Raw genomic sequence first — 26,371 nt, 5'->3', positions numbered from 1 at the left:
AATCTTTTCAGTGTAATGAAAGTGAATGGACACTAGGGCTATGTTAAGTTTCAAAGTGACAAAAGTACAACAAAAGTATCATGAAAGTGCATACAATGCAATATAAAGTAAAAGTCTTCTGAAGCCATACTGTCACGTAATAACCATAAGTCGTTACCTTGGACATTACCGAGTTGAAATCGTTCACGGATCAAGACTTGTTTTGTGTAATGGAACAACCGATTCATTAAAAAGATCCGAGTCACAAAAATGAATCAATCACTCAAGAATCTAGACACTAGAGCGGAATTGTTTTTTGTTTTTATCTGACATTTTTGTCTGTTCCCCACACAAATGTAACGTATGGCTTCATACGTTGTGTCCTGCTTTTTTGCGTCTGTTTTTAAACTTATGTCCAGTTACTATTTGTCTTAATTACATAGAAACACAACGACTAGAACGTTTACTTAAAACGTTCTCTTTCGTGTTTCATCACGCAAGAGGGTGAGTCACACAGGTTTGGAATTTGAAATGTCATGACGGAGAGTAAATTATTTATTTATTTATTTATTGGCAATCTAGCCCTTTAAAGTCCTGCAACAACCCTGACTTGTCGACTGTAAAAGGGAAATGACCGAGACTGCGGTCATTCTACTCCTTGACGGTAAATAAAAGTTTTAGCCGATACGTCGCCACTTTACAGCCCTCAATAATGTACAAGCAGGAAGGTAAACTAGAGCATTCATAAAAAATGCATATTGTCTCGGGTGAGACATTCACTGATTCACACACACACCAGCTCCAGCATCACAGATCAACATCAGCAGACTTTCATGTCTCACTTTTACACTGTTTTACTTCAAAAGCAGCAACACGAACCCATCAGACAGCCAATGTCAATCAACACAGCCAGTCATTATACGCTAATATTTCAACACCCCGCTCACATACGCTTCAGCGAACGCATGCACTCAACACTTGTGTTTACATACATAAGTGTACTTAGGAGTCAGAGGTTTTCCTTCCGTCACCCGCTTGGAGAACATGATCTATCTCACAGCTTGTCACATTCAGCCTTCTTTCCGCCGACCGACAACATGCCATATTCAGACGGCAAGATATTGACAGACAGCTACGTGAGCCAATGACATCGGACCAAATGGAAGATTTCTGCCTCTGATTGGTTCTGTTACAATACGTCCCGCCTCCTGTACGGAACTCTTTAGCGCCTTTAAAGGAACAAGCGCACCTAAACGAGACATCAGAATAGTTTGATCCAAAATTATTGCCAGTGAGTCAAATGAGTGAGGTATTAACGCGGAGGCATCAAAACGGACCCGATGAAAAACAAGACTGTCGATGAAAACTTGTTCAGAGTTAGATACACGCGTAACTGGACTAAACATGCTTGTACTAATAAACTGCTTTTTGGGAGTAGAACAACCAAACACTCTGGCCATGTTTCAAACGTCACTAACCATGAGCACTAAGGGTGCTTTCACATTAGCACTTCTGATGCGCACAGGGTTCGACTGACTTCATAGTTTGTTTTGTTTGGATTATGTGAACCAAACTGAAACACTCAGCTCACATTCCAAATGTCAATGAACACTATCTTTTAAAGTTTAACATTCAAACAGTTTAAAAATGTAAAGGAATCACAATTTCAGACAGCAGAGAAAAATACGGGACATTCAAAATGCAACTTTTATGCCTAAAAATCAGTTTCACAAAGTAAAGCAACTAGACTTAATTGCACTTAAGAGTTAGCTTGACTGAGCATGTGCTAAACAAGTGTCAACACTCTAGCTTGCTTAGTGATACAGTCGATTCCCCGAGTATCCTGGAGGTCCCAATATCCAGAATTTTACTTGTCAAAAGATCATGTGGCTTTGCAAAGATCTTCCAGTTTCAGAATAACAAATCAGTCTATTTTGTTCCCTACATCATTAATTTAAAGTCAAATTTCATGGTTTTGAAATTAAAGTCCATTCATGGTTTTGGTTTCTCAGTGCCATAGACTGGTTTCAATATGGGTACCAGAACACAATAACATGCAGGGAAATATAAGATGGTAATGTTTCCTATTATCCATTCATTAAAAATCAGTAAAACACTCAACAGCTTTATAAAAGGAACACCACGCAAAATACATCAGGTTACAACACTTGCACCTGTAGGCATGATTTGCTTGTATCTCATTCAGGCATGACATAGTCGGGCTAAACCATGCCTTTTTAGACATGACCTAGGTATCCATGCATGCATAAACTGCATACATGAGCCTCTTTCTTGAAAAACAAAACAAAAATATAATAATAAAACAACTACACACTCATGCAAAACACCAGCTGCAAGCTCACAGTGCACAATGCATCTTGGTTTCACAAGAAACGTATTGACCAAGTGCAAAACAACCCAGTCTGAGAAACACTGAATACAGGAGCTATGACAACAATGTATGACTGGTGCATGAAGGTGTATGAAGTGCGGGGAACACAATAAAGACACTTCAAAAAAACCTGGAACATAGAAACAGACAATAAAGACACACAGACAAGTGCAAATACAATAAAGAGAAATATCTGAAATCAAATTAAGTGCATAGAGAATACAGCACACATAGAATTACAGACACAAGCATAAATCACAGATATAGTATCAATCCAAATGCGAGCTGAATGAGCCGTACCTCCCACTCTTTATCTGAATTTTCTACAGTCTGCTGCTCCTCATTTGCCTCTGACTCCTCGATTTTCTTCACCACGATGAAACCAGGATCACGGCTGATGCTTCCTAGCCCATCCCCAAATACATCTGGGCTCCACTGGATGAAGAAAACGTACAGGTGGTCTGACCTACAGAAACAATGACAAACACATTGTTAAAAATTTTAATATATGCCTTTTTTAATTGCTTATGAGCCAGATGAAATTTTCCACATTTTCTGCTCTGATTTTAAGAAAATATATGAATTCTGTGGAACGGATTTAGACAAGGTAATTCAGTTTAACTGAGTTACATTCTTATTGGTAGATTAAAGAATAATCCAAATATAAAGATTATTTCATAAACAAACATGTCTGATCAAATGTGTTCCATTCAGATTTTTTTGAAGTATTTATATACAAATATTTTTACAAGATTTTACAGCATGAAAATAGTGGGGGTTGGTCATTTGTTTTATGTTTTTAAAAGAATTCCCATAGTTAAAAGTAAAAAGTAACACTGTAAAATATATACTAATGTAATAAGTATACTAAGTATACTATACTACTATATACTAATATACTAATATAATAAGTATACTATACTACTATAATACTAATACTAATATACTTATATATTCTTAATATATTTTCTAATATATTTAAAAATGTAATTTATTCCTGTGATAGCAAATCAGAATATTTGGCATCAATTCTCCAGTCTGGATACTTCAGAAATCATTTGGATATGCTGATTTGGTGATCAAGAAACATTTATGTTTATTTTCAGTGTTGAAAATAGTTATAATGTAGCATAACAGCTTAATATTCCTATTGAGTAATTGAAAGTTCAAAAGAATAGTGTTAATTAACTTTTGACCAATTTAATGTGTCTTGCTGGACCCTATGGAGCCCTGCACATGGCATGCAGGAAAAAAATAGTAGGCTAAATCGAGTGCATGATTTCTTAATTTGTTCCCTCGATTTGCTAAATCGTGCACACAATTTATAAATCGAGGGAATGAATAAGTAAATTGTGCGCATGATTAAGCAAATCAAGGGAATGAAAAAGCAAATTCAGGGAACGAAATAGTAATCGTGTGCACATTTTAGTACATCGAGGGAATAACATTTTTTTTTCTTGCATGTCAAGTGCAAAGCTTTGTAGAACCCAAATGGTAGTGCATGTAGCTTTCGTTTTGAAACAGGCAAAGCCATGGAGAACTCAGTGTGACTTGCAACAGAACGCGGCGGGCAGCGAGAGCTTCAAAGCCGCGTCTGTCAGGCCCTGCTCATGCACTATTGTCATGACACTTTACACTGATCATCCGGGTCACCACCCAACTAGGTCATGTAGCCGGGCCTGGCCATGTCTCAGTGACAACAGCAGACAGAAGTTTGGCCACAGAGCTCAGCAGTGCAGTACTACAGCACACAGCATGTCTGGAGTTCTTTTCCTAACTTGCAGACTATGTCAAAACGAATCTATTCTGACTCTCTCATTCTGATTTAGCTCAGCAAGTGTTCTGTGACTCATCTCAAACAGTGATAACAGACAGAATAAGTTCCAGTGGGATGAAGAACACTGAACGCTTGTGTTGAATCAGAGGGTAGATGAAATAAGACAAAGACAGCACTGTTTCAGTAATAAGACCAATAAGACCATGTTCAATTTACATCAGTTATCATTAAAAATAAAAGTGACTTCCTACTAAATTGAATTATGCCGTGTAATTTCATTGAGAAATGTGTAATTTCATAAAGAAATAGATAGGTCAAATTTCAACCTATAACAATAATAATAATAATATCAAGAAGTAGATGACAATGAAGAGAAGAAAGTACATATTTTGTAAAAATAAAATGAACAAATAATATACAACATAATAAAATGATTTTGCATAAAGAAAAAGCCTAAATACAATAAAAGAATAAAATAAAATATTTTCATGAAACAAACTAGACTTAAAAATGTTGAGAATGGATAAGAAGTCTTTTGACCAGCATGTAAAGTAAATCTAACAACAATCGAACAAAGTGAAAATGGACTTGATACAAATAATGGAAACAAACTGTGGATAAGTTTGATTCCAGATGTCAGACTCACCTCTCTTGGGGAACGGCAAACCAGTACTCATGCTTCCGGTCACGCTGTGCATATTGCTGCATGGAGGCACTGGCATTGGACACAAACGTCTTCTTCATGGCATTGCCAACCCGCAGACACAGAAACTTGTGAGACTTCTGCCTCTCCTTGGACACCATGATGCCTGAAACACAGAAATATAAGCTCATCCTAAAAGCCCACCACAGAAGTGGAGCAAAGTTAAAAACTTATACAAAAATGACTTTATTCTTTAAAGTGTGATATAATAATGCATCGATCATCTCACGGCCTGCATATGAAGGATATGAAGCACATCATCTAAAAAAAATAGACATGCTATAATCACTGGAACAAAAACACATTGCCTTTAATGAACTACACCCTGCCGGGAGCTCATATGCAAAGCTGAATCCAATGCATCTTTTGTTAATAACTGATTAGAAGGTCAACCCAGTGGGAGATGTAGAAAAAAACACCTTACACCAGTGTTGTAGGAGCCAAAGCCCTTTACACAGCCAATGCAACATTAATCTACGTACACTGCAGAACACATTGAGAGGGCATTCATTTTCAATGGGCTAATTTGCTGTGTAATTCAGATGACTTTTGAAGTGGGTCCTGAGCTGTGGAAATAACCCCCTGTGATTTGTCAGAACAGTTCAAAGAATTGAACTTCATTCTCATGCCATGAGACTGATGAATATTACTGTGTTGAATAAGCAAAATAAATTTATACGGTTTAGAAAAGTAATATTTTGGCATTTGAGTTGTGGTCACTGGTTAAATATATATAATACACTGACCAGCCACTTTATTAGGTATACTTGTTCAATTGCTTGGTAACACAAATTGCTATTCAAGACATTATCGCATCTTTACTGAACAACAGCAAACAAACATTGTAGACTTGGGTGGTGACATGTTCATGTGATGTCAGCAAGCTGCAGACGTTTAGAAGCAAGCCTTATGTTTTAAACTCTTTTATCCAACCAGTTCCTCATGATATCACGTCTTGAACTCCTGGGCTCATTCTGAAAACTGGCTCATCCCTTAGTGTTGAATAACTATCAGCAGATGACTCACACGCTGGGATGGAAAGCAACTGGGGCATACAGAGATCTCAGCACATCTAAAGCTGACAAGCATGGAGGAATGATTTTTCTTATTTATAAATAAATAACAACTCAAGCATCATAAAAAAATTGTCATTTTGCTATTGCAATGCTATGTCTATCAACAGATTCAATTCAATGTCAACAACCTATGATTAATCACATTATTTCTAGTTAATATATTTTCAGCTATACTTTTAAGGAAAGAACTGCCTGTTGTTTCTGATGTTTGTTGTAATGTTTGTGTATGTGCAGATGTCATGTTTAATGGACTTTAGTTTATCTCTTGGTCAGAGAAAGGGCTGCTGGCACAGTCTGGCCTGGACAGATCAGAGCAGCGTGTAAAAGCCGCAGTAAAGTGTCTCTGCGCTCCCTCAGGTGAAAACAGGTGAGCCACTTTTCATTACGAAGCACCTTTCAACTCACTTTTAACACAATATAAAGCTCTCTCTCTCTCCCGCTCTAGAATTGTATAAAAGAAAATAATTAAAATAAAATAAAACGATAAACAGTAAATATATAAACAGTATAAAAATAAAAACTGTTTAAAAAGTTGGATTTTTTTATGCATTTTTATCATGCATAAAATAAATGTTTAACTATTTGTAATTAAAATGAAATTAAATATAAATACAAAATATTTAAAATATATTATATTTAAGGTCTATTACACATAAAATAGTTATATTAAATAATTATACATCTATTAAAATTATTATATGTATTATAATTATATTATTAATTTACATCTAACAATATAAAATATATTTAATGTACACACAATAATCTATATCTATATATATATAAAATAAAAAAAGTGTTTAGATGATAAATAAATATGTACTTATACACACACACACATATATATGACTGATACAAAACCCTATGATCCCTTAAAAAAAACAAAAGGCAGAAATATTGGAGAATATGTCGTACCCTCAGCAGAGCTCAGTCTCTGGCTGCTCTTAGACTGTTGTTCGTTCTCTCTTTGGGCCTGCTGGACACTCTCTCGCTGTTCCTTTGCTTGTTGCATAGTGTGACTCTTCCACATCTTTCTTAGTTCCTCTATGTCCGTCTCTGAATCTCGAGTACCATCTCTGGTCAGCTTAGCCCCATCGGGGCTGCTTTCCCCTCCCGAGGTCTCCCTTGATCCAGGGGCCAAGCTTTGAGAACCTGAGGACTTGAGAACTTCTTCGGTCTGGCAGTGGGGTGGTTGCTGGTTGTCCCTGCTGGTGGGTGTGCTTGGCTCTTCCTGGCTGGGTTGTTTGAGCTGGGCAGTTTCGCTGGCTGGTTCTCCCTCCTCTGGCTTTTCCTCCTCCTCCTCTGTATGGCTGTCCTCAGCCGTCTGAGGTTCCTGGAGGAGGGTCTGCATGGATTGGGACGAGGCTCCTGATGACTTGTCCTCCTGCTGTAGCTCCTCTGTGGACTGCCGCTCCTCCCGGATGGGTGAGAGCTCTGACTCTGTGAAGACGTCCTCAGAGATGGAGCCCTCAGTGCTGCGGGGGGCAGTGCTGGCGCTGTCATAACCCTCCCGCAGAAGAGAGCTTCCAGAGAACACGGCTTCAAAGTCCCTGTGGCACAAACAGAGAGAATGAAAGATGCATCTTCTAGAAAACTCAAAACTGCATTTCTAAAGGTGCCTTTACTGCTCTATGATGTGGCTTTAGTTCAACCTTACAGTATTCTTCAATGGTAATAGCATAAATAATCATTCACTGATACCAATTTATGCACCGCACTAAACTTAGTTATGACTGAAATAACATGAAATAATAAACAAAACAATAAAAGGACTGTACCATATATATAAAAGAAAACCTTGACCCTCTAACACCAGCATTCTCTAAAAGTGCATAAATGAAAAGTAGGCCCCTTTGTCTGTAAATCTGCACGATCAAAGATGCTTTGCTTCACATCCACAAGTGAGACCCTGCAGTGAACCCCGTCTGACTGATGAACCAACCAACACAGCTCTGAGCTGAATAAAACACATCATCATTCATAATCCAACAGGATATAAATATCTGGGGGTGCTAAAATCATTATCTTCTTATTACAAATAGAAATGGGTGAGTAATTCAGAGGTAGGCGTCTGAATTCATCCTTCATTAACCTTAGAGTAAAAATCCATTTCCTGTATAATAAAGCAGAACAGTAGATATCTCAAACAATCGTACATGCTCACCACAAACAAATTATCGATTTGTCACATGAGAGATCTTCAATCTAGATAAGACATCTGAAGATGAATCCAATTAATAACATGTAATGCAGGTGCAATTTTCACTTTTCATAATCTTTCATAATCAAAACTATTAGTTTGTGGCTGAAGTCGATTTCATCATTTAGTTTTTTGGCCTTTGTGCCACTTATAGTAGAGCGAAGACAAGAACTTAATTAGGCATGTGAATCTTGTAAATCTTAATTAATAATATGTTTCTGATTTATTCAAGAACAATTTTTGCAAATTCAGAATGATTCATTTTGATTTGATTCATATTTCGATTATTTGATTCTGTAAGTTTTTGACTCTACTAAAGCATTAAAATATCATAATACATTTGCAGATATCTAAGAAAGATGCTAAGTTAACATACTTGTTTATCTGAAAAACAATGCTACAGTCAGTTATTCTCCTTTCAAAATGCGCGTTCCGGGCCGGAATGTCTGTCTCTCTTTTGGTTTGTGAAACCAGTCCACTGTCAGTTTACCCAGAAAACACAGCGTATTTAATTTAATTCATCATCGAGTTCGTTAGTTCCTGTTGGTGTTGTCAATCTGGCAACCTACAAGTGCATCAACTCTGAGGAGGAGGGGCCAAGTGAAGGAAACTCTCCAATATTTTAAATTTGGACTGCAGTACCTAGTTCAACCACTCTGTGTCAGTCCTACATACGGCACCTTTAAATGCATTTATAGGATTATTTAAATACTAATGTGTCTTAGCTAAGTTAAAGACAAACAACTAACCCTATGCTGCGTCAGTATGAAGTGAGAGGTCTTACGGTGGTATGGAGTCACGGATCTTGCTGTCAGTGATCTCTCTGTAAACGGCAGCAGACTGAACCTCATCCAGTGGACACATGATGCCATACTCCTCACAGCCTCTCTCCAGAACCAGAGGGTCCGTCCGGTGAGGGTCAAACATGATGTTGTTGGGCGTCACCAGCAACACCCCGCTAACAACACCCTGTGACACATGACACAAGTACCCCACATGATCACACATCATAAATTATTTAGAAATATATAAATAACTGTATGCACAATAAAATAGACCTCATATTTTATCGAAAATGATGAAGTTTTTAAATCAACAATGTTGCCAGAGATTGTTCAAATTTGTATTCCTGATAAATTATATAATTATGACACATCACCTTATTATAGTAAAACATCAATGCTTTTGCATTTAAATATTTAACAAAGCATGCAGACAAACGGCCGCTTTTATTGTGTTTGTTTTGTGATCATGCTAGTTCCAGTGACTTATTTCTCATTAGTTTCTGATAACTTCTCTTTGTTGGTGAAATGATGGGGTTGCATGACATTGTTCCTGAGAGGCATGTAAAGGGCGGGATTTGGTGAAGTGCAGCAGAGCTTCTGGCCTGGCGGTGGAAACGCAGCACTATTTTGGCCTCGGTGCTACAGGTTCAAGGCTCTTAGCCCCGCCTGGCCCGTTTAAAGCACTAGCTCGCACTGGCCCAACAGTGGACAAGCGGCTAATGTCAAAAAGGGTCAAAGCAGTATACTTAAAGTTTTGGAGTACATACTGAGTACTAGAATATTACATGTTTGCTGAATTTAATCAAGGGTATACTCATTTTTGCAACCCTACTTTTAAACAAAATTGGGTACTATATTTATTTTACTGATAATAATGACATATTGCCTGTTTTTATTAAGTATGTTTTAAAAAAACTGAATTTCAATTTTGATCATTAGGAAAATTTATGCTGATTTATGCTGAGAACTTACTACACACACACATACTATTTAACATAATATTTCATAAATACATTCATCACTAAAAGTTGTTAGAGATTCAGTGAGCTCCATCAAGGATCCATCAAATTGATTAAAACAGCGCTGAATTGTTCTTTTTGAATGATTAATTACAAGAACAGGTTCATAAGAGTCACTTGTTCGTGAATCAGATGACACTGGTCATGAAGTAGAGTGAGTTCACACAAATGCTGGGGTGAAACGGAGGGCAGGCATGTTTTGACTGTGAGAGAAATCACTCTCGCACTAACTGCATAACTTATCAGGAATAGAGTAATCACTAAAGAGAACAGATCAGTGCTGGAGACAGCAGCTCAACTCCCACGCTTTAAGCAAAACTTGGAGCTCCTCGCTGTTTTGCAGTCTCCGGAGGATGGAGGAAAAGCAGGGTTCTTATTAATGACTAACCTGGGGACTCCTCCTTAAGTTAACTTTTGTGCAACTTTGGAGAGGTTGCCACTAGAAAAGTGGAATGCTGACTCACCTTGCCATCTGTGATGTACTTGCAATTGATTTTGAGGAACTTCTCTGTCAGTAACTCTTCTTCCTCCGAGGTGGAGGAAACCACACGGGAGGGCCGCAGGGCAGAGAAGACGGGAGGGACAGGAGCATCAGAGCGAGGTGGACCATTGGAGTCCTGAGAGACAGAGATGGGACAGATTACAGGGAGAAAAAAAGAAACACCAGCCACTCGCCCACCCATCACATTGTCTTCATTACATAAAAATGACTTTGGTTATTATATGATGTTTCTGACACAATGGCTGAGGAAGTGGCAGCAAATATTACATCTTTTTTTCTTCTGACCAACGTAAACAATCTCACTATATTTTTTCTTCTCTTTAAGAAAGTCAATTCAACATTATGTCTATAGTAAAACAGACCGTGCCAAAGCAGCTTCACAGAGATAAACACAAAATCACAGAAGCAATTCATTTCATATTATCCTGTAAAGAAGCTCTAAAAGACAACAGTGTTATTATTTAGCTCAAGTTAGTTTGGAACAATAACAGCGTGAAGTTAATCGATCAGCGTCAATGTTGCCAGATGTGATTCAGCTGTAAAGCAGCTCTACAGACAACAACACTGCCATTATCCAGTTTTATTCAGTTTAAGGTTTTTTCTCATCCAATGGTGTCATATCGATAAATTACTTTAAAGTTAAATGTCTTTTACACCGCAACTAAGCAAGCCAAAAGGTGACAGTGGCATAGAACCCAAACAGATAAGGTGACAGAAATCGAGAAAAAAAAAAACCTTGGGAGAAACCAAGACCAGTTTCCATTCACCGCCACAGAAGTTTTCCCAATTTATGAAGACTTCTGCTCATGAGAATGCTGGAAATGTGTAAACGTTTTTTGACAATAGTGTTGGTTTATACCGCAGTTGTACCATGTAAAAATAATTGCAGTAACTATGGAAATTTGGTTGAAAATACAACAGTAGTAAGAGAAAATCACACACACACACACACACAAATTGATTATATTGAGAGTAAACTGTGCTAAAAATTGCAGATGTGCCACCAAATGTCAGAAATATAAATTTGAAATTAAATATTTTTAAATAAAATCTTGGTCCCACTTTATATTAGATGGCCTTAACTACTATGTACTTCCATAAAAAAATAAGTAAAATGTACTTATTGTGTTCATATTGTATTGTAAAACACTTTTGGTGCTATTGAGGTGGGATAGGGGTAAGGTTAGGGAGAGGGTTGGAGGTATGGGTAAGTTTAAGGGTGGGTTAAGGTGTAAAGTATGGGTCAACAGTGTAATTATAAATGTAATTACAGAAATTAAATACAGATGTAATTACATGTAGTTTTTTAAATATAAGTACATTGTAAAAACATGTACAGTATGTACACAATAAGTACATTGTACTAAATTATTAATTAAAATGTAAGTACATAGTAGTTAAGGCCACTTAATATAAAGTGGGTCCAAAATCTTTTATCTGACCAACTATTTATAGCTCTCTTCATGTCAGTATTCTTACTGCATGCCAACAATATAATTTGTCAATTTTGTTCCTCCTTAGAAAGCAAAGTGACTGTAATTTGATGTTTATTTATGATGTACTGTAGACTATATATAAAAAAGTTTGAACGGTACATATAATTTGTAACAATGTATATAATTCATTATAATATTATTTGATTTCTATTTCAAATAAATTTACTATTCATCAAAGAATCCTGGTAAAAATGATTTCCACAAAAATATTAAGCATCACAACTGTTTTAGAATATTAGAATGATTTCTGAAGAATCATGTGATGCATCATGCAATCATGTTTGCATCACAGGAATGACTAACATTTTAAAATAGAACACATTAATTTGAAATTGTAATAATAATTCACAATATCACTTTTTCTGATATATCAGGTATTTCTGATTAAATATTGCATTGGCATAAGAAACTTTTTGACTAGTAGAGTATGCCAGTGAAAGGCTTAACTAGAAACTACATTAGGTCTGAAAAAAGAGAAACCTTTTAGACTCCTCCTGGACTTGTTCTGAAACAGGAAGCAGCACAGGACACTGGGTAATGGTGTGTGTGTGTGTTGCAGGAGGCATGAATACTCACAGCCGACAGTGGGAGCACAGAGTGGGTGCTGGGTCTCAGGCAAACATGACCTCCTGCCCACAGCTGTCTGCTTCCCTCCGACACACACTTCCACTCTCACCTCCACACACACACACACATCTCTCAGAGCCGAATGAAGCAAACTGACACTGATGCACCAATGCTGACATAGTGACTGCACAAGAGAGCCCCGATTCCTCATCTCTCCTGCTCTTTCTTTCTCTCTATTTGGATCTGACAGTGGCAGTGTTTAAAACGGACACAACACATTATATGGCTTTTGTGTAGATCACACTAAGACACAATTAGACGCTCACCACTACTGTTTATCTCAATATTAGTGATTAAAGGCAGAGGTACATGATCAGGATACTTGAGTACAATACCAATATTTTAACTGACACCAAATTTCACAGACATCCTTTATTCATGCTTTTTAACAAGTATTAAAGGGATAGTTAAAAAAACATTGAGTTTCACTGTATGGAAAAAACAGTTCAACACTTAAAATCTTAAAATATTTTATTTCGTCTTCAGCAGCTGTTATAGATTTGGAATGACATAAGGGGAAAAAAATTATGAAATAATGTTCTTTTTTTTTGGGTGAACTCTCATAACTCTCTCTTAAAATGCACCACAATGCAGTATTAAAAAGATTTTAGATAAATTTTCTTATCTTTCTAATATGCTGATTAGCTGCTTAAGAAACATTTTTTATTATTATCAATGTTAAAAACAGTGCCGATTAATATTTTTGGGGAAACTGTGATAAATATGTGTATCCTTCTCTATTGACGGCCATTGAAAAGTAATCATGTATACTGATGAATTAACACTTTTTGCAAGCAACATAATACAAATATTTTTTATCTTTTATTATATTTTACTAGAAATTTTAGAAAGTGCAGTGGCCAATCGCTTAGGAAGCCTCATAAATTGTACTTTGTCATGATCTGCCTTTCATGTAACAGCTCATAATCAAGCACAAAATAAGCGTTAGAATACTATAAATAAAGACAACATTTTTACACATTTTCAACACATTTGCAATTACTATTTATAATACAAACTGCTCTCACAAAATCTTCTTTGACAAGCGCATATCCCGCCCTCTGGCCTCGTCATCACACATCTAGTGTGCCATGACAGACCGGCCCACCCTTCAGATCCCAGAATAAGATACCAGAGAGTCAAAACAGGCCTTCATGAAACCCCGTTCACAGTTAACACTCCCCGCCTCTTCCTCTTTCGTCTCGCACAGCGCCGGGAGGCAGGATGCCTGGGAACATGCATGGAAACGCAAATAGCTTTGTGTATTTCCAGAGCTCTGATGACGGCTTGATGTTTATAGCTCACTTCATTATCAAAGCTGTTATTAACCACCGGAATACAAAAGAACATCCAGTGTTTCCGGGAAGACATTGATTCGGAACTATATAGACCGAAACCACTTTTGTAACAGGCTGTAAACATAGTTGTGTTTTGCTGTAAAGTTTGGCATTTTATCATGGGGGGTCTATGGGACTGACTCCCCTTTGGAGACAGTCTCTAGCGGCCAGTCGATGAATTGCATTTTAAGTCACTTCAGTGTTGGTTTCAATTGATCGACTGGAAGGCTGCAGCATGGTTTCTGCTTCCACTCAAAATCGGCATTTTCAAAATGCTATAATAAACTATCTGTGGGGTATTTCAAGCTGAGACTTCACAGACACATTCTGGGGAGACTTACATTACATTTTATGAAAAAAGGGGCATAATAGCTTTCCTTTAAAAGAAAAAAACTGGCAAATCAAAATCAAATGCCATCTTAAAATAAAAAAGTCAATTAACAAATGAAAATGTTATAGAAAAAAGACTTTTACAAACAAAAAAGATTATAGAAATTAATCACAACAACAATATTATATATATCGTTTTTTGTTTTTGGTTTGATTTTTTTTACACAAAATATAGCATTTTTTTTTTTGAAAGTCAGTTTTTTTTAAATAGTGCTGGGGACAATTCTGCAGTGTGACATCAAATTTTTCATAATTTGTCTGTGATTAAAATAAAGGAGATTTACTGCACTTATTTGTCCCAGTAAAAGCCAATAATGACATTCAGTCTAAACAGACTGACCCTTGCACAGATGGTCAATTCATAAACAACATTACCGCACCAGATCACAGCAATCAAAGCAACTTGATTACTGCGATGCGAGGACTGATGGAACTCAAGCACACAATGATAAAGACTGCTGCACAAGAACAACAGCTTCTGAAGTCTTTGGTTCAAGAAGAACATGCAGTCAGCACTTCTCCAAGAACATTTCATGATTTTTACCAAACCACATCAAAGACACTGTGGGAGAGACAGACCAACAGAAGGTGTCCTCTGGCTGGGTGACGTCTCTATCCGACATGGAAGAGGAGAAAAAGAGTAAAAGCTTATCTTAATGTCCTCTAGGCCATCTGGAGCTTACCTACACTGGGCTGGTTTTGCACAGCCTCAGTGAAATCCAGCCTGGAGGAGACCAATGTGTGGATTTAGAACCTAAGCCTGGAAAAAGGCCACTAACCCTGACTGCAGGGCTGCGCATGTGGGTGGCTGACATCCATGTGATCATTAGATCTCCGCTGGACTGATCTAAACTCCACACACACCCTTACAGTACTGTTCAAACTCACACACATAATGACTCATGTGCCTGAAGCAGTAGATGGGCACTCAAAATCACAACGGCTATACTGTCGTTATAATAAGAATGAGTAACACAGCAGAAGGACACAGTCAGCTAACTCTAATATTAACCAAGATCAACAACAGCACTTTTATGCAGTTGTTTGCTGTGAAATATTACGACAACAACCTGCAGCTCCATCTGGTGACCAGAAACGGGTTCTGCAGGGGAAAGCCAAAAACTGCCTGACAGATGTCACTCAAATAGGTGTCTAGATTCTACATGGAGCCCTTGACATCCTTAGGTTCCAAAATTATTTGTTTCTATGGCAATGCTCAAGATTCCAGAATGCATCCATACTGTGTGTGGTTCTGCTGTTACTGAAAGCAAAATACTTGATGACTGCATTTATTTATCTCTGTGTCCTTGAAAAATCTTTAAAAGCAAAATAAATTGGAACTGCATATAGTAAAATGGCATACAGTAAAATGTAGAGATACATCACTGTTCAAAAATCTGAGGTCAGTGAGATTTTTTTCATATTTTTGAAAAATATGAAAAATGTTCACCAAGGCTGCATTTATTTGATCAACAAAGCAGTAATTCTGTGAAATATTCTTTTACAATTTAAAATATCTATTTTCTATTTGAATATATTTTTAAATATAAGGTTGAAAATATTTGTGCTGCTTAATGTTTTTTGTAGAAAGAGTGACATTTATTTACAATATTTTTCTATCAATAACTCCATTTATTTGAAATAGAAACACCTTTTTTTGACATTATACATGCCTTTGCTGTCACTTTTAAATAATTTGATGCATCCTTGCTAAAAAAAAAACAGACATTCTTGACCCAAAACTTTTGAATGGTACATGATGTCACTAAGATCAATTTTCAGAGTTTCTAATGAGTCTGAAACTCACCATGAAAACATTCACAGTGCTAACTTAACATCACCACATAACCTCTGCTGATCTGAAGAGTTTCATGCTGTCATCGACTAAAGCAAAGCACCCCAAGAGTTTCTGGGCATGAAATCAGACCAGTAACACAGGGACAAAGTCACCTTTCCTAGAGTCAGCCAAAACCAGCAGCCACTGGTAATTAACACTGGCCATCTCTCTAACACACTTCCTCCTCTACTTTTCTGTGCCAGTCTGGCACTACCTCTTGTCTTCTCGTGACACAGACTAAATTTAGCAAACAGCAGGAAGGGAGGGGGAGATCAGGGTGATACGACCAGAGTCACCAGATTACATACACAGAGCTGCTTCTATAGTCAGACTTTTGATTATCATTACAAGGTTTGATCCACTTAGCAGCTTATTCTGACCAAGATCTGCCCACTTAGACAGGAAGACACCATATGACTGTCATGTAATGCGACCACTGACTTTTTGATTAATTTATAATTTTTTAATGAATAACTGAATTAACAATTATCACCACATCAATACACAAATTGACATAAAGGAGAATAAAATATTTTGTTTACAAACCAAATGTTGGTAACCAAACAGTTAATAGTAGTCACTGACTTCTGTAGCATTTCTTTCCTTTTTATGGAAGTCAGTGGCTACCGTCAACTGTTTGGTTACCAACATTCTTTAAAATATCTTCTGTTGTGCAGCAGAAGAAAAAAAGCTCATAAAGAGGTGAAACAACTTGAGGGTAAGTAAATGATGACAGAATTTTAATATCTGGGTGAACTATCCCTTCAAATAGCAGGGGAAGAATAATACATGAATTTCCTGCAAAAATAAAAAATAATTAATAAATATAAACAAATTACAATTACATAATTAATTACTTTATAACCAGAAAAATATATTTACCACATTAAAATAGATAAAAGTGATATAATAAATAAATGATATATCAAGTGAAATAAGAAATAAGAAAACTAACCAAACACACAAATGTTTACTATAGTACTGTAGTATTTTATAGTACTTACATATTCCTCAACATATTCCTCTACCATGGTAGTACCTTCAACTTTCTGGTTTATTTAACTACTATAAAACATTACAAAGGCATCTACTTCTGAAAGCAAATACACTGCACCCTGTGGTCAGCGTTCACTATTGCTCTTCATTACACACAAACATACCAGGGCATCCGCTTTAATAATTAATACAAGCCCAGTCTGTAGCACCACAATAATGGCTCTGTAATTAAACGATCATTACAGCCTGGGAAAAGAGCTGTTTGCTTTACTAAAGTGCATTCTTTACACTACTGACTCTGTAGTGTTCAGGGATAAGGCTCACTGGCTGAGGAGGTCAATGAACACATAGACGGCAGCCTTTTAAGGGTCAGCACATACACTCAAGAAATAGATGAACACAACTGTTGCACGATATACCGGTACTAAAAAGGTATCGTGATACCCCTCATTTAAAGGGTTAGTTCACCCAAAAATTAAAATATCATTGCAATCAAGCGGGTGTTGCAGCTGAACAGTTCACAAGTTGTCAAAATAGCAAGCGCATTGATAATAAACATTCCTCACACATCTCCGGGGATAAATCAATGCGTTTTAGTAAGAAAAATATAAATTTTTACAAATGTAATAAACTATTTTGTCTCACTTCCGGTATCTGTCATACGCATAAGTCATTTCGGCATGACTATCATGACATAAAATGACTATCATGATATAAATTGTTATTGTGAAAAAATAGGAGTAAAAGACTAGTTGTTGCTCAACATAGGCCTGTGTGGTGCCACTGGCATTTGATTTATTCCATTTTTTTTTAAGGGGAAGGAAATGCTCAAAAAACAACACTGGTTTCTTTCTTTCTAAAATATTTTGTCATAGTATCAGTTCTGCAGTAGTATCGAGATATTTTAGTCAGGTATCATAAAGTCAAAATGTTGGTCTCGTGACAATACTAACACAAAAACTTCTAGCTACATAAGCTCCATTTTGTCCTCAATGCGCTAGTCAGTAATTTAGAATACATGAAATTCGGTGTTGCATTCTTAGCATTGCCACAAGGAACGGTCCTCTAAAAAAGAAGTTGCCATCAACAGTTAGGTTTCTCTTTTAGGTCACCTACTGTTAGGGCTGAGCAACAGTTTGAAGACTATCTGTCAGGATCTCAAGCTGGAGTGCCCATGAGCTCCTCTAGAGGGCACTCAATCCCAGACCTCTGCCACTGTATCCCGGACTACATTTCCCATAACACCCTCTGCCCAGGAACTGATTGCATGCACACCTGTCAGTAGGACTATTTAAGCAGCATACAAGCACACTCATATTTCAAAATCTTGATTAGCGGTTTTCGTTCATTACTTGGCGTTTTCCATGTTTACCTTACCGCTTGTTGTGCCTTGTTTATACCTTGTCTTCCCTGTGATTTAGACCTTGGACTGTTTCATTGTTTTTGTGATTGTTTGCTGCCTGCCCTTACCATTGCCTGTTTTTGGATTAGTCTTTGTCACGACTCGGATACTGTTGTTTGCTCATGTTTTTGACCACAACCAGTTTTAATAAAAGCTTAAAGGGGGGGGGGGGGTGAAATATAATATGGTCTTTTTGAATAAAATCAGGTTCGAAACAGCTCACCAAAGTGATCTTTCTGGGGGAGTTCGTTTTGGCTCCTAAACTCCTTTGAGCTTCCATTGGTCCGTGGCAATCTGTGGGTGTGTTCTGAAACTTCAGAATTTTTTTCCCCCCGGTTCGTTCCTCATTCTGCAGAGGTCCTATAGGAGGACAACCTCTCCTGAATACACTGGAGTGTCGAATAGCTGAGCTGCACAAATATATCTCCACTTGTACTATCACTCGTAGACTTTCAGAGAAAGTGATTAATTCCTAGAAATAAATTGCAATGAAACTTGGTGTCGATGACCCGGAGTTATGCAAAGAGTAATGCAGAGAAACATCAGAGACAAGTTTTCCAAAGCCATGAAAAGAATGAAAGGAAAGAGTAAAGAAATAAGGTAGCAATTACCAAATACATGTGTTTCTACCATTCTGCTGCTTCTATTCTTTCAATAAACAAATTTAAAGGGTATACAATAAATTAAATGCCAAACGAATATACAATAATAAACCTTTGTTTTTATCAAAAATAAATCATAACAATATAAAAAGGTGTAACAATTTATCCAGTTTAATAAAATAAATTAACACTAATAAAATAAAGTAACAAACTGACTCCAATGTTTTTTTTTTTTTCACATCATGCTAAAGTTTTCATTACATTCACACTTCCCATAAAGGACTGATTATGAAATGGTTCTTTTGTATTGCAAACATGATACTTGACTCTGAACTACTGCTAATCATTATACTTTTGTCTATAATATTCTGACACCTAGATTGCCTAAACTTCTTCGTTTCATATTTGTTTTGTTAAGGGGATAGGCGCGAGCATCGCGACACATGTTTACGTTAAACTTTAAGCATGGTGGGGGTGTTGGAAAGTTCATTAACAGTATAACATCACTCAGCCTTTTCAAACTTGTTTTTACCCCGAAATGAAGATAGAAAACATACTTATTAGGGCCTTTAAGGTGGGGGGAACTCTATCTATCGCAATCTCAAGCTGGAGTGCCCAGGAGTTCCTCTAGAGGGCACTCCATCCCAGACCTTTGCCACTGTATCCTGGACTCCATTTCATGCACACCTGTTTCCCGTCAGTAGGATTATTTAGGCAGCATACAAACACACTCACAATTCAAAGTCTTGTTTAGCTGTTTGTAGACATAACTGGGTGTTTGCCTTGTCTTGTTCATACCTTGTCTTGCCTCCTCTCTGTTTATTTATCATGTGTTGGACCCAGCCTGTTTTTGACCACGATCTGTTTCAATAAAAGCTTGCACTTGAATCTCCATTGTCACCCACACCCAGTCCATTACACAATTGCTATGAGCAAGTTAACAGTAGGTTTACAGCTAGCAACCGGGTTAATAATTAATTATAAATGTAGTTTAATTGCACAGACATTTGAAAGTAATATATCACTTCACCACCTTGAGTACTGTTTAGTTTTGATATATATCTGTCATTTTTGGATATATAATTGTACAAAATGTATCTACTATTTATATGTTAAAATAGTTTTTGCCATCTTATGCTCACTTAAAGTTATTCTATTTTTAATATTTTAAAATATCAAAAGAATATATATATTTTTTGTATGGACTATTATATTTTCCATACTGTATTATAATGTTGTGATGCCTTTATTTTTATTTAATTTATTTAGACAAAAGGGTAAATAATCTTCATTTTAGCTATTATATTTTCCCCATTGTCAGAAATAAAAATAAAAGACAACAATTACTTTTAATAATTACTTCAGTGCATTCCTAACATTAAGTATTTTCAGTTACTAATAACATGTTGCAAAGCCTAAAATGGGATCCTCTAAAAAGCATAACAGCATTTTGCTTAGACTAAAGAAATTTTATCAGAACTTTTCAATACTGAGTAAATTGTAGGCTCCAAAATATAAAATATCTCTTGCCTTCTTGAATGAATTTTGTTACAGAGCTTCTTGAAATGCATTCTGGGATTACCCTCTCTTAAATTTTGGTTAGAACAAGATGGCAAAATGCCCGAATCACGCCTACAATGCTGTCTAGGTAGGCAGGAACAGGTCAGAAGTTCCTCATTTGATTCCCAGTACAGCACCTGTCTCAGACCGCTAGACAGATCACAGCTTCCTTTTCCCAGAGGAATGATCTAAATAGAAATGTGTGAAAGAAACCAAAGGGAAAGGAGCGTCTAAGGCTCAGTGCACAAGTGGGGCAGGTTTGCAAACGGTACAGTCGCAGCAGTCACAATGAAGACCAAGAGGCACTGAGGTACAGCGGCCCCTTCTTTATAAGATGTTAAAGGTAAAGGCTTTTACTGCAAAACAGAAATTCAACAGCAAATCTACTGACAGCATGTTACATGAGCACAGTTACTCCACGGGAAAGAGAAGAGATGCTATACCACTAAGGCTGGGCAATAATAGAATATTAAATATTTAATATTCCAGGATCATAATTTTGCCATTGTTATAGCATAAACATCATCAAACCGATGAAATCTTCAGATCTTCCAATTTTTCTCTGTGGCGCTGAAACCTAAAGATGTCCAAATTCCGGTCTCCTTGCAACTGATACTCAACTGCTATTGGCTCATCTGTGTTCAATGGGAAGGGCTTACCGATAGGTCAAATGTAATGTTGCAGTTTGACTATTACGTTCTCTTATTGTCATTAGACATTAAACTAGTGACATAAGTAAGTCATTATACGGTTTTTATTTATATTTAAAAAATATATTTACAATTTTAAATGTATAATATAATGTTAATAGTGTTCATTGTCTGGTTGGTTGTGGTGACTTTTAGAGCAAATTCTTAAATACTGATTATACATATATATATATATATATATATATATATATATATATATATATATATATATATATTAGCGGTGTAACGATACACGTATTCGTATTGAACCGTTCGGTACGAGGCTTTCGGTTCGGTACGCGGTACGCATTATGTACCGAACGGTTCGTTGGACTAATTAATTATATTCGGAAAATAAATAAAAAATTGTGAAATATAATGATATGCATTCAACAAGGTAGCCAAATAACCCAAACGACATAACAGGTAACGCTATCTGAAGGGCAACGCTGAGCCCAGGGTCCAGCGCCGCGCATACCGCGTCCTGTGTGAAAGACCCTTTAGCCATTTTGCAAAGAGCCTTCAGCGCGTACTGAGTGAGCGAGCGCCTTAGTGAAAACCCAGGTTTTAAGAACATGCTTAATTGAGCCCCGTTACAATAGTCCTTCACGTGCCCATTTCAGCTGGACCGTAATTCCTGCTTTGTTCCAAAAAACATAAGCCAATTGAGTAAAAACACACTCAATAAAAAGAGTTATAGAGTTCCATATAAAAAGTTAAATCTTTGTATTTGTTCATAACTACTACAACAATATAACATTTTCATTTTTTTTGTTTTTGTTTTATACAGTATGCTGCTAAGAAAACACCATAGAAGATGGGTAAAGAATAGCTCCATCATTGTTCAATGATTGTTCAAAATTTATCTGCCAATTTTTTTTTTTTTGCTGTTTCTAAAACGTACCGAACCGTACCGTACCGAACCGTGACACCAGTGAATCGTATCGAACCGAACCGTGAATTTTATGAACCGTTACACCCCTAATATATATATATATATATATATATATATATATATATATATTATTCTGAAATGGCTTGTTTCTTAGGGATTTAGATGAAGTGATTCTAAGAATGAGGGCAAGTACACAGCTCATGGCAGATGTTTGATTACAGAGGGTGTGTAAATATAATTTTTGACAGTGAAAAATTTTTGACAGTGAAAAACCACAATCTTGAGCCAGGTGATCTCATGCTCAAAAGCAAATTTACAGAGGCATATCCATTTGTGCTGTATAAATATTTTATGTACCCATCTGTCCTTTTGTAACTATTAGATCAACAGTAATATATTTGCAGTATTTAAAGTGAATTGTGTAATTTTCCATGTATTTACCAAACTGAATTGCAAACAAATAGTTTTCCTAAACACTTACTTCTAGTTGTCTCTGCAGATTAAACTGGGATACTTCTGGGTATTTTAACAAAAAACGTACACACTTACACTTTAAAGATAAACCTGTTGACTTTAAGTAAATGTTTTATACTTCCTGAAAGACAAACACACATAAATAAATGAAGAGCTTTTCTCCAGACTGGCATTCTTCCTATCAGCTGATAGAAAACAAAGCACAATGTTTCCTGACTAACAATGAACAGCAGCATCTCAAGCTGTCGGTTCATGACTTCACTGTTCACCATTAAATCTCTTTCACATGATTCCTGTGTACCAGAAGCTTATGGAAAATACCCAGAGATCTTTCAGTGTGAACTCGTGGCATGCTGGGGCATGTATGATTGTGTGAGAGTCACTCCAGAGCACAAGTTAAATGATGAGGCTGTGCGGTGTGAAGAGGGAAATGTCACATACCCTGCTCACTTTCTCCAGGTCAGCTTCTGAGGAGGTGGGAGAGAGTGGGCTGCTGGGACTGAAGGAGGGAGAGCTCCCCGCACTAGACACGTACTCCGGATCAGGCACATACAGAACCTGCGAACACAACCGCAGCGTTATGCTTCACAAAAACCAGCCAGTAACTGCATGCACGGTTGCACAATCACTACTCACACACACTCACACTGATCAAGTTATGTAAATAAGGACAAACTGTACCTGTAGTGTTCAAAATATTTTATAAAATTACTACAACTAACCCTGATCTGCTCAATAAAACCGTTCATAATTTTATACATTATTCAAAAAATGTATTACTCCATAATATTTAACTTTAAGGACATCTTATAAAAAGGTTTTGCTAGAATAATTTAAGTTTGTCCCCAAATGTAAAAGTAAAAAAAGTGCTAGGTTAAATACACACACAAGCAAAAGTTTATCACAGTTATGATCCATTGTACATGCCAAGACTATATATATATATATATATATCAATTGATGATTGATAAATAAAAATAAGGTCATAATGTCAATAAAAAAATATAAATAAATAAATAATCTGTAAAACAAATTCCATTCTAAAAATTTTATTTGAAGCTGAAAAATAACAAATCTGTTCTGAATCTGTCTTTAATATTAAATCAATCCATTTTTTTTATTATTGCTTAATAAATAGCTTATTGAAAAAAAATATATAATAATAATATATATATATATATATATATATATATATATATATCTTTTTTCAGATAAATTTTTTTTCGTTTTTAAAAATTAAAGATGAAATGGAACAAATATGTCCTGATTCTGTCATACTAAATCAATGCATTAATGGAAATTAATAGGATATTTTTTAATTTAAATATATTTAACAAAAGATTTCTCAAAATTAGAATTGTATTATTTGTATTAGTATTATTTATTCTAATTTAATTAAATCATTGTCACCGATTGGGGTTTTGTCAGATTTAACTTACTTTCTCATTATATTTTTGTCACACTCTCCTGAACACAAATACTCAAATACACCCTTTTTTGAGAGTAAATGTTTTCAGTTCTTTCACCCCAAACTGTTAAATTACAGGGTAGAAATCAGTAATTAAACATCTCAAAGTTCACTGCATCAAACATGATCTCTCCTGGTGCTAATCAGATCTCTGAACACAGAACAGGATCTACTCGTGTTAGTTTGCAGGGCAGTGCAGTCAGCATGAAGGGGCTGTTCAGCGCTGGGAGGATTACGCTTATGGAAGAAGCCGCAGAGTTTGGTCATGTGATCCACGCTGAGAGCCCTTTCCAGCTGTACTGTGACAGGGCGGTCGACCATCTCCAGAGCCTGACTCTATCTATTAGCCTCTCATTACTGTGCTGCCATGTGAATATCAACGATCCAGACTTCAGCTTTGCTTAACATGTATTTGTGAGGAGATGATGACGAAATACTGGAGCTGTTTAGCAAGAGTTCTTTCATAACTGCTCATGCATTGGCTGGAAAAGAGAAGTCATTAATCACTTCAGATACTACTGTATCTGAGAGATATTATCTGGTTAAATGTCATATTGGCCAATAATTGATATACTGTTGCACTATATTAAACAGAGAGATTGATTCTTTGTCTAAGACTTGGCAGAAATCTAATGGGTAAGGGAGTAGAGCGTTGTAATGAAAGTTTGCAAAGTAAACCCGCCAGGAGTTCAATAATGTGTGAGATTTTTGTTACATTATAACTAACATGAAATCACATTCACAACCTTTTTACTTCTGTAATGTGATTTATTAAAAAATTACATCCAAGTAGTAAAAACTGAAAGGTTTTGTTTTAATTATTGGCAAAAACAACGGTAGCTTAAAGGTGCCATATGCAAAAATTGAGGTAAAAATATCCATAACATGACCTACACGCATCAAAAGAATGAGAAGAAATAAGGGCGATGATGTCATTAAAAAAATGTCAAGTTATAGTGCTGCAGAGATATCAACCTTAATTAGCATTAGCATTACTAGCCCCAGCCCGACAGGTGTCGTAATACCAGTTTCGGCCATGGGAGGCGATATGCGGGACCTGTAAGAAATGAGGTTCGACTCCGAACTTGCAACATTTCTTTTGCATTGGTAAGTTAGATGCTGTTAGTATTTCGCTAGAAGTTTGTTTTATATGTTTGTGTATTTGTTTTCGGGAAGTTATAACATAGAAATGTATTGAAGGCTGTTCGATAAACGTGCTAATGTTAGCGATTGCTAACCGTAGCTGCGTTTGATAATTAGCTAGCTATAACTTAACATTACCCATTTTATTATATCATAACTAACCTGCTCTGTCTAGTCTGTTGGTCTCCGTGTCCTCTTTGCTTCGTGGTTTTTCTGTGCGTGAAAAAATTGATGTGTGGCGTGAAAGCGTGTGAAAAGAGTCAATTGCGTGTGTCTCATGCTGAATGCTTGAGAGTTGGCACATTATTTCCCAAGCAGAATAAAGGACAGATTGATTATTGCTGTTTAGCGTTTGTATTAATCTATGATGTGTCCCTGTTTGCGTACAGGGACATAAAATTAAATTAAAAGTGATACGTGGACCAAGGTGTCTGAGATTGTTCATTTTAAGTAAAGGATCCTAATATTTCGTCCACAACAATATTTAATGAGGTTAACTTATAACTCCTTGTGGTTAGTCTGCACGAGATGAACAAGCTTGTTTGCTTTGCGGCCGCTATAAATACAAAATAACATTCAATCTACGATAGAGTGTATGAGCGCTCACAAATCTTTCTGCAGCGTCGTGAGCAGAGCGGCAAGAGCGATTTTTGACGCTCTAGACGCCGGCGGTGTGAACGCCAGTGTTGTTTTGAAAGTAGGGGCGGAGCATAGAGACTATGCCGTTTCTCGTTTGTTACTCTAGAGTAGACCAATTCACTTTATTGAGGCATACTGCCCCCATCTGGTATGGAATGTGGAGTATGACTTGATTTTTTTTGCCAAAAATTACAGATGGCACCTTTAAAAGGTTATCTAAAATTCCTAAAGAAGAAATAGGATATTCAGAGGAGAAATACACACCTGACCGGGGACCACATTTCTGGAGAAGAGTTTGTTGAGCTGAACAAGTTCATTGGGAGTTGTGTCAAACTTCAGCGAAATACTGTTCAGAGTGTCCCGCAACTCCACCTGCACAACAA

At 36.5% G+C, this 26,371-nt stretch overlaps 1 protein-coding gene across 5 annotated transcripts in view; it reads right to left on the bottom strand.

The window, feature by feature from the left end:
* The window catches only part of LOC113059231 (oxidation resistance protein 1-like), a 110,706-nt gene that overhangs the window by 10,107 nt on the left and 74,228 nt on the right, over positions 1–26,371 (bottom strand). For 4 of the 5 annotated variants that reach the window (XM_026227573.1, XM_026227576.1, XM_026227574.1 and 1 more), the window contains 7 exons: positions 26,253–26,360; positions 23,180–23,296; positions 10,396–10,548; positions 8,912–9,096; positions 6,843–7,477; positions 4,795–4,957; positions 2,672–2,837 (listed from right to left, as the gene is read on the bottom strand). In XM_026227573.1, coding sequence (XP_026083358.1) covers positions 2,672–2,837; positions 4,795–4,957; positions 6,843–7,477; positions 8,912–9,096; positions 10,396–10,548; positions 23,180–23,296; positions 26,253–26,360 — 1,527 coding nt within the window. Of the gene's footprint in view, positions 1–971; positions 2,625–2,671; positions 2,838–4,794; positions 4,958–6,842; positions 7,478–8,911; positions 9,097–10,395; positions 10,549–23,179; positions 23,297–26,252; positions 26,361–26,371 lie in introns of those variants that run through there. The other variant, XM_026227577.1, reaches the window with a different exon arrangement.

This window comes from Carassius auratus, chromosome 41 (genome assembly GCF_003368295.1).
Source record: "Carassius auratus strain Wakin chromosome 41, ASM336829v1, whole genome shotgun sequence".
Lineage (NCBI taxonomy): Eukaryota > Metazoa > Chordata > Actinopteri > Cypriniformes > Cyprinidae > Carassius > Carassius auratus.
Note: the sequence above shows the minus strand (reverse complement) of the source record. Positions and strands in the feature narration are given on the sequence as shown.